This window comes from Camelus bactrianus, chromosome 21, assembly GCF_048773025.1.
Source record: "Camelus bactrianus isolate YW-2024 breed Bactrian camel chromosome 21, ASM4877302v1, whole genome shotgun sequence".
Lineage (NCBI taxonomy): Eukaryota > Metazoa > Chordata > Mammalia > Artiodactyla > Camelidae > Camelus > Camelus bactrianus.
The window spans coordinates 19310608-19325718 of NC_133559.1; the positions used below are offsets into that span (position 1 = coordinate 19310608).

The window sequence follows — 15111 nt, forward strand, 5'->3', positions numbered from 1 at the left end:
TAAAGTTTCAGTTGTGCAAGATGAATAAATTCTAGAGATCTGCTGTTTAACATAGTGCCAATAGTTAACAATACTGTATTGTGCATTTTTAAAGTTTGTTAAGAGGGTAGATCTCATGTCAGGTATTCTTAACAAAAACAATGGGGCATGAGGGAACTTTTGAAAGTGATAAATATGTTTATTGCCTTGAGGAGTGATAGTTTCACAGGTGTATGCGTATGTCCAAACTCATCAAATTATATACATTAAATATATTCAGGTTTTTTGTATATCAGTTATACTGCAATAAAGCCTTTAAAAAAAAAAGAGTGGTATGTGGATAAATGTTTAACAAATGGCCAGGGGCATGGGGGGAGGAGATCCCAAATTTGTAGTGTTTGCCAGTTTCCATGATGTAAACATCCTCACCATGAACAATGGCAAGCTACTGTGTCAAGCATCACTGTGTGTAATGCCAAGCTATCACTGAACTTCGAGTTGGAAGTGATGTACACCCTCTCTGTACAAGCCAACTCAAGTACACTACTAGATAAGAACATTAGGGGGACAATTGGAGAAATCTGAAAGTGGACGGTATGTTGGACGATATTACTGAATTTATATTGACTTTCTTACATGTGATAATGGTAACATGATTGTGTGGGAGAATGCCTGTGAGCTATGTACTGAAATACCCTGACTCTGATGTTTGAAGACTACTTTCAGGTGTGTGTGTGCGCGCGTGCTTGTGTGGGGGGAGAGAGAGAGATGAAGAAAATGTCAGTGTGTTGAGAGGTTGCTAGTTGATTAAAAGGGTGAGGGATACTTTGGTGCTCAGTGAAATTGTTCTCTCACCTTTTCTGTGGGCTTAATATTTTTCAAAAGAAAAATTTATTTGTTGACAACAGAAGATTTTATGTACAAAATCTGGATTTTCAGTTTTTATTGAAAGGAGCCTAAAACCTTGCAACATTGGGCTTATGCTCTCAAATAGCACCATTTAGCCAAATTTAATAGATGGGGGATGTGCTGTCCAGTCAGATCTTATCTGGCCCTCTTCCCCTTTTGGGTTATCTTCCTGACCCCTGTGGGTATTTGCATTTGTGCCCCTGGTCTAGAAACTGTTCAAAGATGGTCTTTAATGCTGGCTCCCAAGCACTCAATGGAGAAGGGGGAAAAATAATCTATATTGCCAGTGCTTCTGTAATTATTCCTCTTCTTGTGCCCTAGATTAACAGCTAAAACTTATTCAACGCTTCCTCAAACATGTTTTACGAGCTCCCTCTGCTGACCCTTTCTGAAGGGATGAAACTGCTTCAATTCCTTGTAAGTTCTGAATTTTGAAATCACCCTTCTGGGTTTAGACTTGGAAGAACTTGATGACATGACAGTCACCCAACTGACTTTCTTCCATGGACGGCTCCTATGATGATGGTTCAAGGGACTCACGGAAGAATCAGAATTTAGTTCAGTAGAACGCCTGTTTCACTGGAGGCTGCCTTGGGTGACTTGGCGCCCTCTAAAGGCTATAGTGCGAAGAGCAGCCCTTACCACGTGCTCCGCTCTAAGTTTAGGGCTTTGTCGGAACTGTGACGTTCAGGAGGGTGGAGGAAACGGGCAGAAGTCACTTATGGCCTTCGAATCCGGAAGCCGTATTGCAGCTCGTCAGTTAGCCCTCCCTTGAGATCACGGAAGTGTCAAGCTGGTGTCCTACACAACTTTTTTTTTTCTTCAGTGAGTATACTTTCTGCAGTCACCAGCATGACAGGAAAGACAAATGGTTTTTGTTTTCAACCGAGAGCACTTTGAGTAAAGTCAGCATTCCTTCATTTTTTTTTTTCGAATAAAGAGTTTGAGTTTCTTTCTTTTTTTTTTTTTTTTTTTTTAAGACAAACACTATCTTTCGCTATTGGCTTTAAGAAATAATTTGTCAGAATATCTGCTCTGTGACAACAAGGTAAGTGTCCTGGATTTTTTTTTTTAAATGGGGAAATGTTTCCCGAAGTGCTTTCACGGAGGATGAATACTGCCTTCCTTAAAAATGAATGTGATCCTCTGCTTCAGGACTCTCTTGATCAGGGTGAAAGCAACAGAATTACAGAGAAATGAGGACGCAAAGGAACATTGTAAGGAAATAAAGTTATGTCGTAGGGGGAAAACCATCCAGAAGGAAGGTGTGGGTGAGAGGAACAGGATCATGGGACTTTCAGTGATTCTAGGCTCACTTCTGGTTTCACCTTACGGGTGAGATGGAATTGCCAGGCACTGGGAAACACAGAATACTCCGCAAGTGTTATGATGGGAAATACTGAAGCCAAGGAAGCGCACTGGTGGGCTGATAGTAAGAAATATAAACAGATCAGACTTGAAACTCACATGAATCATAATCGGTTTCATGATTTGCCAATCACCCAAGTCTCTCCATGTCTCAAAAATGTAAGAATTTACATTTTCTGGTCTGTCACGTAGGGGATGGGGTTTTCATGTTGTTCAAAAGTCTGGTTCAGCAGTTTCAGAGCTCATTTCTACTAGGGAACTAGGTATCAGCGACCTTTGACCTGCAATGGACCTTGTGCTTACAGCACACTTTATAGTTTACAAAGGGCTTAGCTTAAGTCCTCCAGACCCTTCCGGCCTGCGGTATTCCCCCCTACCTTTCAATTCACATCCATTTTTGGTACCAATTATTTGGCATTCAAACAGTCTCTACATCAGTCTGCAAAGGACAAGGTGTTTTTTGCCCAGGAAAAACACAGCCCACTTTGTGTCTCTAACTAGGTCTCCAGGCATAGCTGAGCTGCCCAAGAGAGTCTGCAAGCATTTGTAACCAGAACAGCTGCTGTTACAGGGCCTGCCACATGGTATCGTGTATATTGGCCTCTCTCCATACAGTGGCATCTTCTTGTGACCCAGTCACTGGGTCTATTTTCATTACTATTATTTAGTCACTGGTTCTTTTTTTTTTTTTTTTTTTTTTTGAGTTATAGTCAGTTTACAATGTTGTGTCAATTTCTGGTGTACAGCACAATTCTTCAGTCATACATGAATATACATATATTTACTTTCATTTTCTTTTTCACCGTGAGCTACCGCAAGATATTATATATATTTCCCTGTGCTATACAGTATGAACCTCTTTATCTGTTTTATTAGACACTGTTTCTTAGTCATCTTTGGGGCCCCCACATTTGGCTCAGAACCTGCCCTGAGAGGTACCCAGGGTACAACTCTTGAATGAATTAATTTGCCACCAGTCTATTCACCACAGCACATTTGCGTTTTCCCAGTTCAGTTAGCAACCATTTCTTTCACATTTCTGCAGAGCACAGCTGAGATCTGCCAATTCCAGACCTCTCCCTTGTGCCCAGAAATTTCAGTGTTCTTGTTAGTGGGGCCACTTATTTCTGATGAAAGGCTACCTAGAACTTTTACTCCTCAATGCAAAGGAAGCCATGAGTATATTTGCCTACTTGTTGTTGCTGATAAATTTTATCTATGCGAGCTGCCTTTTCCAGGGAGAAGAGAGGAAAGGAGGGAGTGAAGGAGATGGGAAATGAACGTTGAGCAAATATTTGGTGCTGGGCACTTTTGTATAAGTAATGTCACTTAAAACCCAAACAATCTATAACACAGGAAACTATATTCAATATCTTATAGTAACCTATAATTAAAAAGAATATGAAAATACAGACTTATGTATATGTATAGCTGAAACATGCTGTACACCAGAAATGGACACATTGTAACTGACTGTACTTCAATAAAAGTGTGCTCTTGCTGCAAAAAAAAAAAAATTTAATCCTTCAACATAGCTATTTTTTATATTTTACAAACAATAAACCTTAAGGTGTAAAAGTGGGTTGTATGGGGTCAGTTCCAGAGATAGAGCTCAAACCCAGTTCTGCTGCCTCCAAAGTCCATTCTTACTGCAGCCTGCCCAGCTCTCCCAAATTAGTAGAGACCCCTAAATAAACCAAAAGCGTCAGGGGAAGAAGTGCCCATTTCCCTATAAATAATGAAGCCAGGCATGAAGGCCTCAGCCTTACAAAGGGCAGGATGGAAGGTAACATTTGGAAACAGGCAGCCTTGAGAAATCTCTCTGATTCTTGTTGCAAGTCCCTGGATCCTGTTCTGGAACCAGGTGAGTCAGAGGGGTCTGAGCGCTCAGAAGTCTTCCTCTGCCCTCTGTAAAATCAGTAACTCCACTTTGTTTCTATGCCTGGGGGTTCTGATCTGACCAGCAGGCAAGCTGCAAAGCCATGGGGACAGACTCCCTGAGGCCCAACCAGAAGGTGAGGCAGCAAACCTGAGTGCAGGTGAGGGAAGAGGCTCAGTAACGGGAGCCCCAGGACGCTTGGGGCTCTCAGACCAATGAGATGTGCACATCTAGGCTCAGCCTCAGAGATCCAGAGTCCCTCCAGATTCAGCCTCTTAACAGCAGGGCAGTCTTGTGTCGTGTCCAATGATGATGCTATGGGTTTTCCCATTTACTGGTGCTCAGGGCTCAATGAATGTAGTCTCTCTTGGGTCCTCAAGGCAAACACCACTAAGTGGCATGACACTACCAAAATCCCCTAAGAGCTGTACAGCAAGATCTCTCCTCAAACAGCACCATGTCTTCAAAGGCAAAGTCCAATGTATAGATTATAAAAAGAAATACTCTGAGGTCTCAACTACTCTTTGTGTTTCTTGGACTGACCAAGGGGGCTGAGGGCAAGTTAGCACTTGCAACCAAGTCTGCCTGACATGTCAAGGGCCTCCAGGTGACAAAACCTGATTTGCTGGAATCAACTCAGTGGTTAGCCCACCTAATCAAAGAAAAAGCTATGTTGATGACTGCAGAAGCCCAAAACATAAAATAAAGAAAAACTGGTTATAACAGGGAAATATATACAAGATCTTGTAGTAGCTCATGGTGAAAAAGACTATGAAAATGAATATATGTATATTCATGTATGACTGAAAAATTGTGCTGTGCACCAGATATTGACACAACATTGTAAACTGACAATAACTCATAAAAAATTTTTTTTAATTTTTAAAAGACAAACTGGTTACAGATCTCTGTGACACATGCATACTTCCTCCAGTCTTTCCTGACAAGCAAGGCATCCTTCCCCTATGACCTCATCTTGGTCTCTAGAATGTCTCATATGACTTTCAGGACTTAGTTCTGTGTTTTTGTCAATCTTGCCTCTGTGCAGTGCTAAGTACCTCCCCTCAATTCATGTAATATCTTTATTGCATGGCACAACATGGCCCATGACCAGATATTCTTCAGGACTTTAGATGCTTTGAATAGAAACTATCATTTCTGCTGGGAGCAATTCCTAGGGTTCAGAGGGGCTAGGTGATAGCAAAGAGCCCCTTTAACACTGAGGGGACCTAAAGCCTAAAATCCCAAGGGGATCAGGGTCCCAGCTGCACTAGCTAATAACAAGAGCTAAATTTAATTGAGCACTTACTATGTAACAGACACACTTGCACTGTACAGGCACACAAGTCTACAACCCTCCCAACATTTCAGTGTTTTAATTTTATAACAAATACTTAAAGTAGGTGTTACATTCTTTCCCAAGCTCTATTTACCTATTTGGAGGAACAATATTTAATTGTTGTAAATATAAAATGCTAGCTTTGAATATTATTAAAGCATGTTTATTTTACAAAAAAATTATAATAATAAATAGGTATTATTATTATTACTATTATTATTTCCATTCCCATTGCACTGATGAGGAAACTGAGGCACAGAGAAGATAAACAGTTCAAAGTCATACTGTTAAAAAATGAAGCCAAGATTTAAACCAAAACAATTTGATATCAGAGCCCTCATTTTTAACCAAAATGGGATTCTGCCTCAGCTCAAAGACGTAAAAGTTGCATTCTGTGACAAGGGCTCCCTTCTAGCCTTGTCACATAAAGAAGCTCTGCTCTGCCTTTCTCTAACAGAGCTCATCATGGCCAAGCGAGTTGCAGTGATTGGAGCTGGTGTGAGTGGCCTGTCCTCCATCAAATGCTGCTTGGATGAGGACCTGGAGCCCACCTGCTTTGAAAGAACTGATGACATCGGGGGACTGTGGAAGTTTACTGTGCGTAGTTCACACCCTCCCACCTCCATCCGTCATAACCTGGCCTTTGCTTTGTCCCTGCTCGGGCACGGTGGCTTTAGCCCACCTTGGTGATCAAGTAAGGGAGCAGCTCACTGCAGCAGCACAAGCTTGTGTACGATGTCGTGCCAACCCTGTACAGGATGCAGTCTGATAGGTGAAGGACCTGGAGAACTGGCAAGGCAGGGGCAGGGACAGTTGAAGGAGAGAAGAACAAAGAGTCAAGTCTGATGCACAAACATTACTGGAAGTTACAATGATTTCTGGACCACAGACATTCTAAGGGAAAGTAGTAAAATGTCATGTTGGGTAAGCTGAACAGCATTGATGAATATGGAGCAGATAACACTTTAGGAAGGACAGAAGCTGGCATCAGGGCTTGGAGCCCCAGTCCCCACGCATTGGGCAGGTCTTTGTGGGGAGAAATGGCAAGGATGAGGCAAGAATCCAGACCTTGAAAAATCTAGATGACAGCTTTCACGTTATCAGAATAAGAAGAACGCAGACACCAATTTACCCTTCTTAAGAGTGGAATATGCAGCCTAGGGGATTATGCTCAGGGCCAGACCAGCCATTAGATGACTTGAGCATCAGGAAGTGAGGCTGGAAGTGGCTAAATACTACCTGCGTCTGGCCAGGATTGGTCCCAGGTACTGGGAGTAGTGAGGATCCAGGGATCTGCCCCAGTGGTGAATTATGAGGTGTCAAAAGATGGGAGGCCCAATTACTAAATGCTTCAGGGGAAAAAGAAGAGCAATGTTCAGTGGGAGCTCAGGTGGGGGAGGGTACTTCAGACTGGTATGAATGTGGGAAGCCTTCATGGAGGAGGTGGCATTTGCCAGTCTTTGATGGATGAAGAAGAAAACAGAATACACAAATGTATGGAAGCAGGGATGATCACAACCTTATGATTATAATGTACTAGGGAAAAATAATTTTTTCCTGATGTACTGTGAGCCTCATCAAGCCACCAACTGTCAATGTGGAAAGAAAGTAGTAAGTCTGGTTTGTGACCTTCTGCCATTTGACCCCACAGTTGGTGTGGTTTCCTTCTCCTATTCTGAAGTAATATAGATTAATTTTAGAAAATAACGTTGAGTTAAACAAAAGAAAAAAATACAAATTAAATATAATGTCAATGCACATGGGTCAGCCCTATTAAAATTTCCATATAATTTCTTCCAATCCTATACTATTTTTTTTTTCAAAAATGCAATTGTAGTATTCATTTTCATTCATTCAACAGGTACTCACTCGTGATGTCCCTCTACCAGGACACAGTGGGGAACAAGATAGGTAGGGGCCCAGCCCTCCTTACGGTGTGGTGAGAACAAAATCGCTTAGTATATGTGCTACTGAAGCAATGATCTGTAAACAGATCATTACAATGCAGTGTGAGCGGTTCTGTGTTCGAAGTACAGGGTGCTGGAGGAAGTAGCTATGCCTTGTGCGGATCTGCTGGGTCATGGAAAGCTTCTCAGAGAAAGTGACAGCAAAGAAAGACTTCAAGGAGAAGAAGAGATTAGCTTCAGCCACAAGAAGTTTATTGGTGCCTTTAATACAGATCTTTTTGTTTTGTTGTTTTGTTTTTGAGTGACTGAGATTAAGACAAGACAGCAGGTAGAGGAGAAGGCAGAGGCTGGCAGAATGTGATGATTCTTTCATGAAGATTGAGATAAAACAGAGAGAGACGAGGCTGGAAAGGGATATAGGTTGAAAGGAGTTTAGTTTTGTTTTGAAAATTAGAGTGTTCAGTATTTTAAGTGCTGATGGGGAGGAGCCAATAAAGAGAGAGTGGTTGAAAATATGCATAGACAATAAATAGAAAAATCAGTGAAGGACCCCTTAAGCAAAGACAAGAGGAAGAGGACCAGAGCATGAGGGGTGGGACTAACCACCACAAAGGAAGAAGGAAAAGTAAGCAAGATAGACTGTGGGACCCTATGATTATGGAATTGTTTAAGGGCAGTGTCAGTCTTGGAGAGCCCTGTCTAATTTAGTTCACGTCTTTGTAGCTTGAGAAAGATACTGTATTTAATAATTCCAACCCCACCAATTATTTCTGACAACTATAGCGTGGGGGACCCAATGCTAAATTTTCCTGGAACTCTTTGGAATTACAAGTGGAACTACTGATGGTCTCTTTTCGATTCCTCCTGTCCACCTCCCCCCGCCCACCCCCACCAAGCTAACTATGCTTTCACCACAGGAAACTTCTGAAGATGGGATGACCCGGGTCTACAAGTCATTAGTGACGAATGTCTGCAAAGAAATGTCCTGTTACAGTGACTTCCCCTTCCGAGAAGATTATCCCAATTTCATGAAACAAGAAAAATTTTGGGAATACCTCCAAGAATTTGCTGAGCACTTTGACCTTCTGAAATACATTCAGTTTCGGGTAAGACGCCTTGGGTCATTGTGGAAGGTGGCTGAAGGCCAGCCCCCCATTCAGCAGTCTCATGGAAATGGGATGCTTAAGTAAACTTCTTTCTGGTTTTCTCTCTACATGAATAAGACCGATAGTAATCCTGCTGCTCATGTTTTACTCAGATAGATCATTAAAATACTGAATTTCCCAGTTCATTCTCTAAATCCAAACCCTCATTCAGGATGAAATTTAAACCATTTTTTTGAGACGAAAGGAAAAATGAATTTTGTTCATAAAACCCTTTGGAAAGAAATGACCAGAAGCCTGAGCCACAGAAATTATAATTAAAAACTCATTTTCTTGAACATTTTCAATGCATTCAATATTTTAAATCATCTCCTGCTCACCAATAAAACCTGAATGTTTCTTCCTTACAAGGAAGGCATTCAGATGTTTGGGGTCCTAATCTACATGACCACTTTTGAGACTTTGCACAAGTTCCTTAACTTCTCCAGGTAGAAGATAAAACCAGTGTTGATAGACCTCCTATCATGGGGCTGACTTGGCCCACTTCACATAATGAACATGGGTACCCTACAATCACTGCATGAGGTCCCAAGATGATTGACAGAAAGCAAATGTTTGTCTTCTGCTTTCAGACCACAGTGTGCAGTGTGACAAAGCATCCTGACTTCTTGGAAACTGGTCAGTGGGATGTTGTCACAGAGACAGAAGGGCAGCAGGACAGAGCTGTCTTTGATGCTGTCATGGTCTGCACTGGACACTTCCTAAATCCCCATTTACCTTTGGAGTCATTTCCTGGTGAGTCATTTCTACCCCAGACCATGCCTGCTCTTCTGGGCTCTTCTAGAAGTTATGGATTCGTAGTTGGAAATATTTCCTAGTGATTATAAACAACTTTGTGTTCACCCTTCAAAATAATATGTACAAAATAACTTTGAAAGATAGCAAGCATGATATAGGTGTCATTACTTATTAATATAAATGCTGGTGTTATCATTTAAGCTTTATTAACCCTGTCTGATTTAAGTTCAGTGATCACATAAGGCTCAAAACTATCAGATCTGTCATGAAAAGGAACAGGTTTTAAATTTTGTCATTAAATTACAGGTCATTTGAATCAGGAGTGACCTGTAATTCAATAACTGAAAGGAAGTGAGAGCATAAGGAAACTTGACAGATTTTTGTTTTTAGTATTTGTGCTGCCGGAGCGAGCACAACAGATTTTTTTCAAAGAAATAGACCGGAAATTATACATACAAAGGAATATCGCCATCCTTCAAAATAGTCATCACAATAACCATCCATACACCTCTTGAGTCAGGGCTATCAACACAAAGGAGTTTTAGAAATCCCCCTTTGGAAATCTTTCAAGCCAACAGAACATTCTTTTTAATATACTCACAACTGACAAATCTCCATCTTTTGAGGAAAAATGAGGATTACTAAAATGTAATGAAGCTACTCTTCTGTTACGTATAAGTGGCCCTAAAGGCAACTGAGTATGAAATTTTGAAACTTCTTTAAGGAACTAAAACAACTTTTTAGAAAGGAATATGTGGAGAAGAATGCTTGCAAACCTTAGCCAATTTTTTAAAAAATGAAATCTAAATCTTACAAACATAATATCAAATTAACAAAATATCTTATTTTTAAAAATGTCTTAGGGATGGAGGGCGAATTCAACGTATACTTTTGCAAAAAAGCAATACTGTAAATGATGGTTCATCTTCGGGCTTGCCGCTAGTCTGGGGACTAAACACACAAATGGCACAGTGCTAAAGGAATATGTAACCGCCTCTTCTAACAGTGTTTCTGTGGGGAAACGTGTTGTGCCAAACAAGTGATAATTTGGGAATTTAGTGTCTTGTCAGGCTTGTGGTGGCTCATCCTTTACTCCTAACTAAGCACCTTCAGTTCCTCTCAGACTGTAACTAAAGAACACTGTTGCAAAAGACCAACAAGAGCCAAGAGGTGAGGATCTCTGTGGCAGCGCAGTGACCAAACTGGCAGAGCTGGTCCCAAAGAAAGAGACTGACTAACTACAAGCTGAAATAGCAAGGTAGTTGGATCATTGTGAGAGCAGACATTTTTACAAATTTTAATGGCCTGGTGAGGCTGGAGAGGGATGACTGCAACAGAAATATTGAAATACCCATCTCTTTTGCCCTAAAACCCAGATATTGGAGAAGGAAGAAACCCACACACACAGATTTCAGAGACTCCTCCTGGGGGTTCTTGGTTCATGATCACACTTTAGAAGGATTGTTACAGGGGGGGAGCAGTACAGACAATCCCAGTTCCCTCTGTGTTTCCCGAGTAGGTGAATGGATATGGTGTAAGCTTTCCAGAGAGTCCTAGTCTGCCACAGTTCCCTCCTGGATAAGTAGCATTTAGCATAATGGTTACGAACAAAGTTCTGGATCCAGACCCTGGGACTAGTTGCATAATCTTGGATAAACATAACCTCTGTAAGCCTCAGCAGGATGGAAATAGGAGTTCCCATCTCAGAGCAGCAACTACGTGAGATCAGCCATGTGAGATACTTAGCACAGTGCAGAGCAGAGGTAAGTGCTCTGTGAGCAGCAGCTACTACTGCTGTGAATCACAACCTTCTGCAAGCTGTTATCTGCCACCTGCGAATTGTTGAGAAGAACCTGCTTCCTAAGAAGCATGCGACTCCCCCAGACTAAGAAGTATTTATCCCTCTTAGTTAAGTTAAAACCCTGGCCTCAGCAGCCATTCCGCCTAGGAGTGCCAGACCCTTCCAGAGCCCACATGGGAATGACGGGATGGGTAACACAAAGTCCAGTTCTGCAGGTCACCCCTCTTCCTTCCCTCTCTCGCTCACAAGTTGTATAAGAGTGACTCTGCACACACATCGCTTGTAATCATTAGTTACAGGTTAGTGATCATGAATGCCTAATTTGATCAGTTATTAACAAGTGTCTTTAACCTTTTGAGCATTGTACACAACTTCAAGCCTGGTCTTCCTCCTCCTAAGGCAGCTGCTGAGCATCTTCCAACACATAATATTAGGAGAATAAATATAAGATGAATAAACCACAGTACCCCAGAGATACTTGGTGACAAGGCAAACTGAGCCCTATGCTGCCAGCAGAACTTTTTTACCCCTGAATTAGTCATTTTGATTTATCAAATAGATTCTCTTTTGTGGGGGCGGGTAGTAGAGGGTACTGTATTACTGACATAATCGTTAATTCAGACCTACCTACGCATTCTGTACTTTTTCTTGGGTCCCCTGCTCAAATAAGCAATTACGGAGAACCTATTATTTGAAAAGCCCCATGTTAGGTAACATGAAAGATACAAAATCTATGAATCAAGCTTGAGCCCTCAGGGAGCTCGTCTCCAGCCAAACCTCAGAAAATGTCTTGAAGCCCCACTCTCTAATGCATTCAGGGCACGAGCTCCTCCCCCTTCTTGAAATTCTTTCAGTGCTCCCCTTTTCAAATTCCTAATCATCCTTCAACTGTTGTTTTTTTTAAAAAAAAAAAAATCACCTCCTCCAGGATGCCTCCCCTGGCTCAGTCTAGGCTGATGCCCTATTGAGCCATCTTAACACCTCCTGTTCTGGGAGGCAGGATAGTGTCATGCTTGGGAGCTGAGCTCCAGAGACAGACCCTGACTTCCTGTCCGGGCTCTGCCTCTCACTGTATGGCCTTGGGCAAGTCGCTTAACCTCTCTGTGCCTCACTCTTGGCATTAGTAAAATTGAATCATAATATTATCCACCCTAAGGGGCTACTGTGTGGTTTAAATTAATTAATATGTACAAAGCCCTAAGAAGAGTGTCTGGGACTTGCTAGTGGGGGCTGAATAAACATTTGTTAGCTATTGAATGTTTAACTAGTTCTCACTGGAGTATGAACTCCTTGAGGATAGAGTGCCTTTTACCCTCACATCTCCCAAACCTAAAACCTGAAACAGCACTTGGAGTGCACAGGGTTGAAAGTACATGTAAGGTACAATTATTAACCAACTTTATTTTTCTTGTAATGTCCCTGTAGACCTGATCGGTGGGGCTTGTCCTCCTGCCCCTGGTTGCAATCTCAGGCAGTTCCCACCACTTTTCTGCTCACTCTTAGATAATGGAAAGCCCTCTCATCACTTTAAGTCACCAAAAACTTCTCATCTCTATAACCAAAATGTTCCATCTCATGTAATAGTAAAAATTTGCAACTACCTGTAACAGTGAAGCTTCTCTCCTCCCTCAGCTGGCACCTGCGTTGTGCTGACAGCTGCAGTGGGAAGAGATGGTGTGCGTGGCTGCTCCCTTCCTCTGCCAGTTCCTCCTCCCGCAGACCCTTTGCCCGGAGCTGCAGTCTCTGACCTTCCAGAACTGGAGTCAGGGGAAGGACAAGAAGTAAAGGGGCAGGAAAGGTCTTTCTTGATGGCACCTGTCGAGAGCTGGCTCTCTCAGGACTTGGGAGTGTTTAAGACCCATGCTTTGTGGGTGCTTTCCTAAGCTCTGCTCCAGAGACCCGCTCCCTTACTGGGGATCTCTCAGTGCTGCCCCTTGTTACAGACCACACCCTCTCGGGCTGGCCGCTTACAAATCCTTAAACCCTAGCTCCTCCCTAGGTCATCTCCGTGCAGATCATCTGTTAAAGTCTCATTGTCAGTGCAGATGGCTACCTTGTGCAAAGTTCCTTTAAATTGGCATCAGACAGCCTCCCTCTTACACGGTCCTCATGAAACATGTATTCCACAGTCAACAGCAGTCAAAAAACTTGCTATGGGTACAGCCACCACCCCTAGCAGCCAGTTCCAGTCAGTCTTTCAAGCGTGGGTCACACACCCGTCTCTGTGCTCTTTAGGTTCCAAGTCAAGGGTCTCCTGGAAGTCCCTTGAATCTGGCTCCATGTCAGAGAGACAGAAAACACAGCAGCACTTTAAATCCTTTGTTGAAAATCTCCAGTGTCCAACCTCTGGTCACTTCAGCTTAAACCCCTGAAAGTGAGTGAGGGGTTAAAGATCACAAAACTGGTCTGCAGACACTTTCCTTGCACGTTCTGCCTAGGTGGTTAATGAGCACCTCCTTGGGAATGTGGCAGCTATTATATTTAGTTTCTAGCTCTGGGGGCCTCAGTTACTGTACGGTAAGAACATGGTAGGTTCCAGGAGACAGTTTCCTTTTTTTACACTAAAATTGCAAACGTGTTTGAAGTATTGGGATGAGAGGCTGTGGGGTCCTCTAACGTGCAGAGCTTCCCTTTCTGATTCTTTGTCAGCGCTTCATCTCACCGTGGACGGGTCTGATGGTCGCCGGCCCCATCGCCGTTGCTTCCTCTGCCACGTCGCATAATTCCATAGCAGCAGCGGTAACAGACCCTTTCCAGTCAGTCCTCAGCAAGGGTCCCTCTGGCTGGCGTCATTCAAGCCAATAGACAGAGTTCGGTTCAGAAGCAAAGGAAAGCTTTATTCTTTGATCCAAAAGTGGAGAGGTGTGAGCTCTCGGCTCTAGAGATTCCGCTCTCCCAGAGAGGCCACGGGCGGGGCTACTTTACAGGGATCTCGTCAGACAGAAGGAGTTGGGGGAGGGGGGGGTGTTCTCGCGGGGCCGGGCGCAGGCGCACTGCTCCAGCTCCAGGTCGCCGGGCGCAGCGTCTCTGCACACGGCCCGCTGCCGCCATCCTGAATCGCCGTGTTGTGCGCCGGTGCTTCTGCACGTGGGGCCGGAGCTGGGAACTCAGGTCTGAAGGACCGGGGACGAGGCCTCTGCAAGCAGCATCCTGTGAGCAAGTGAAACCAGACTGCGCATGAAAGAAAAGGGAAAAAAAGGTTAAACTTTATTTTATTGCCCAGAATAGGCTCTGTCAGTGACAGATCCCTCCTCTGCATTTTGTCCTGCTCTTCATTCTGGAGGGGCACCGGGGGATGCAGGTCCCTCATCTGTAACTGCTTCCTGCTGACTTCAGGCGCCATCATAACCCCGGGAGGGGAGCAGAACTGCCTTTAGCTGTGTGTGGTTGTCCCCAGGCCTCAGCCTTGACTGTTCGTTCCCTGAGTGACCCACCCCTATTTGTCTAACTTTGTGGAAACAAAAAACAGCAGACAATTTCAGATACATGGCCCAAATATAGGCAACAGAATAATGGTCACAAGTCAAGTTTTTCTCAAAAATGAAGGTGGCTAGATCTTTGGTTCACTGACGTGGCCTGAGCATCCCTGGTCACACTTTGTTTTTCAGAAGAGAAGCTTCAGGTCAGAGAGGTTCACACGAATCAGGGTTTACTGCTGCAGGTTTTGGTTTTTTTTTTTTTTCTTTTCACTTGCTTTTTTTTTTTTTTTTTTAACTTTTTTTTAAGGTAATTAGGTTTACTTATTTATTTATTTTTTAGAAGCCGTACCGGGGGTCGAACCCAAGACCTCTTACATGCTAAGTATGTGCTCTACCACTTGAGCTATGCCCTCCCCACCTCAATGTTTTCTCTATGGAGGCTGGGGCTCGAGGACCCTCTTCACTCGAGTGTGATGTGCCTCGAGTGACCCTTGCAACTTCAGGGCAGAGTGGGTGGTTAGGATCCCAGGTGGGGTGCATTCCCCTTAGGAGTGAGCTGACTTTGCAGACTGCCTGCGTTCCAGGTTTTTAGGTTCACCCAGTCCCCTG

The 15111-nt window shown here is 43.2% G+C and overlaps 1 protein-coding gene and 1 long non-coding RNA gene across 5 annotated transcripts in view; one reads left to right on the forward strand and one right to left on the reverse strand.

Moving 5' to 3' along the window:
- Window positions 1–14245, reverse strand: part of LOC105070495 (uncharacterized) — a 180782-nt gene extending 166537 nt beyond the window's left edge. For both annotated transcript variants that reach the window (XR_835420.3, XR_006725522.2), the window contains exon 1: window positions 12685–14245. This is a non-coding gene — a long non-coding RNA (uncharacterized LOC105070495). The remainder of the gene's footprint in view (window positions 1–12684) is intronic.
- FMO4 (flavin containing dimethylaniline monoxygenase 4) overlaps window positions 1102–15111 on the forward strand; it is a 29912-nt gene continuing 15902 nt past the window's right edge. The window contains exons 1-5 of one of the 3 annotated variants that reach the window (XM_045518006.2): window positions 1102–1713; window positions 1869–1936; window positions 5932–6071; window positions 8299–8487; window positions 9117–9279. In XM_045518006.2, coding sequence (XP_045373962.1) covers window positions 5940–6071; window positions 8299–8487; window positions 9117–9279 — 484 coding nt within the window. In that variant the 5' untranslated portion in view covers window positions 1102–1713; window positions 1869–1936; window positions 5932–5939. Of the gene's footprint in view, window positions 1937–1968; window positions 2416–5931; window positions 6072–8298; window positions 8488–9116; window positions 9280–15111 lie in introns of those variants that run through there. The other 2 variants (XM_010956881.3, XM_045518004.2) reach the window with 2 other exon arrangements.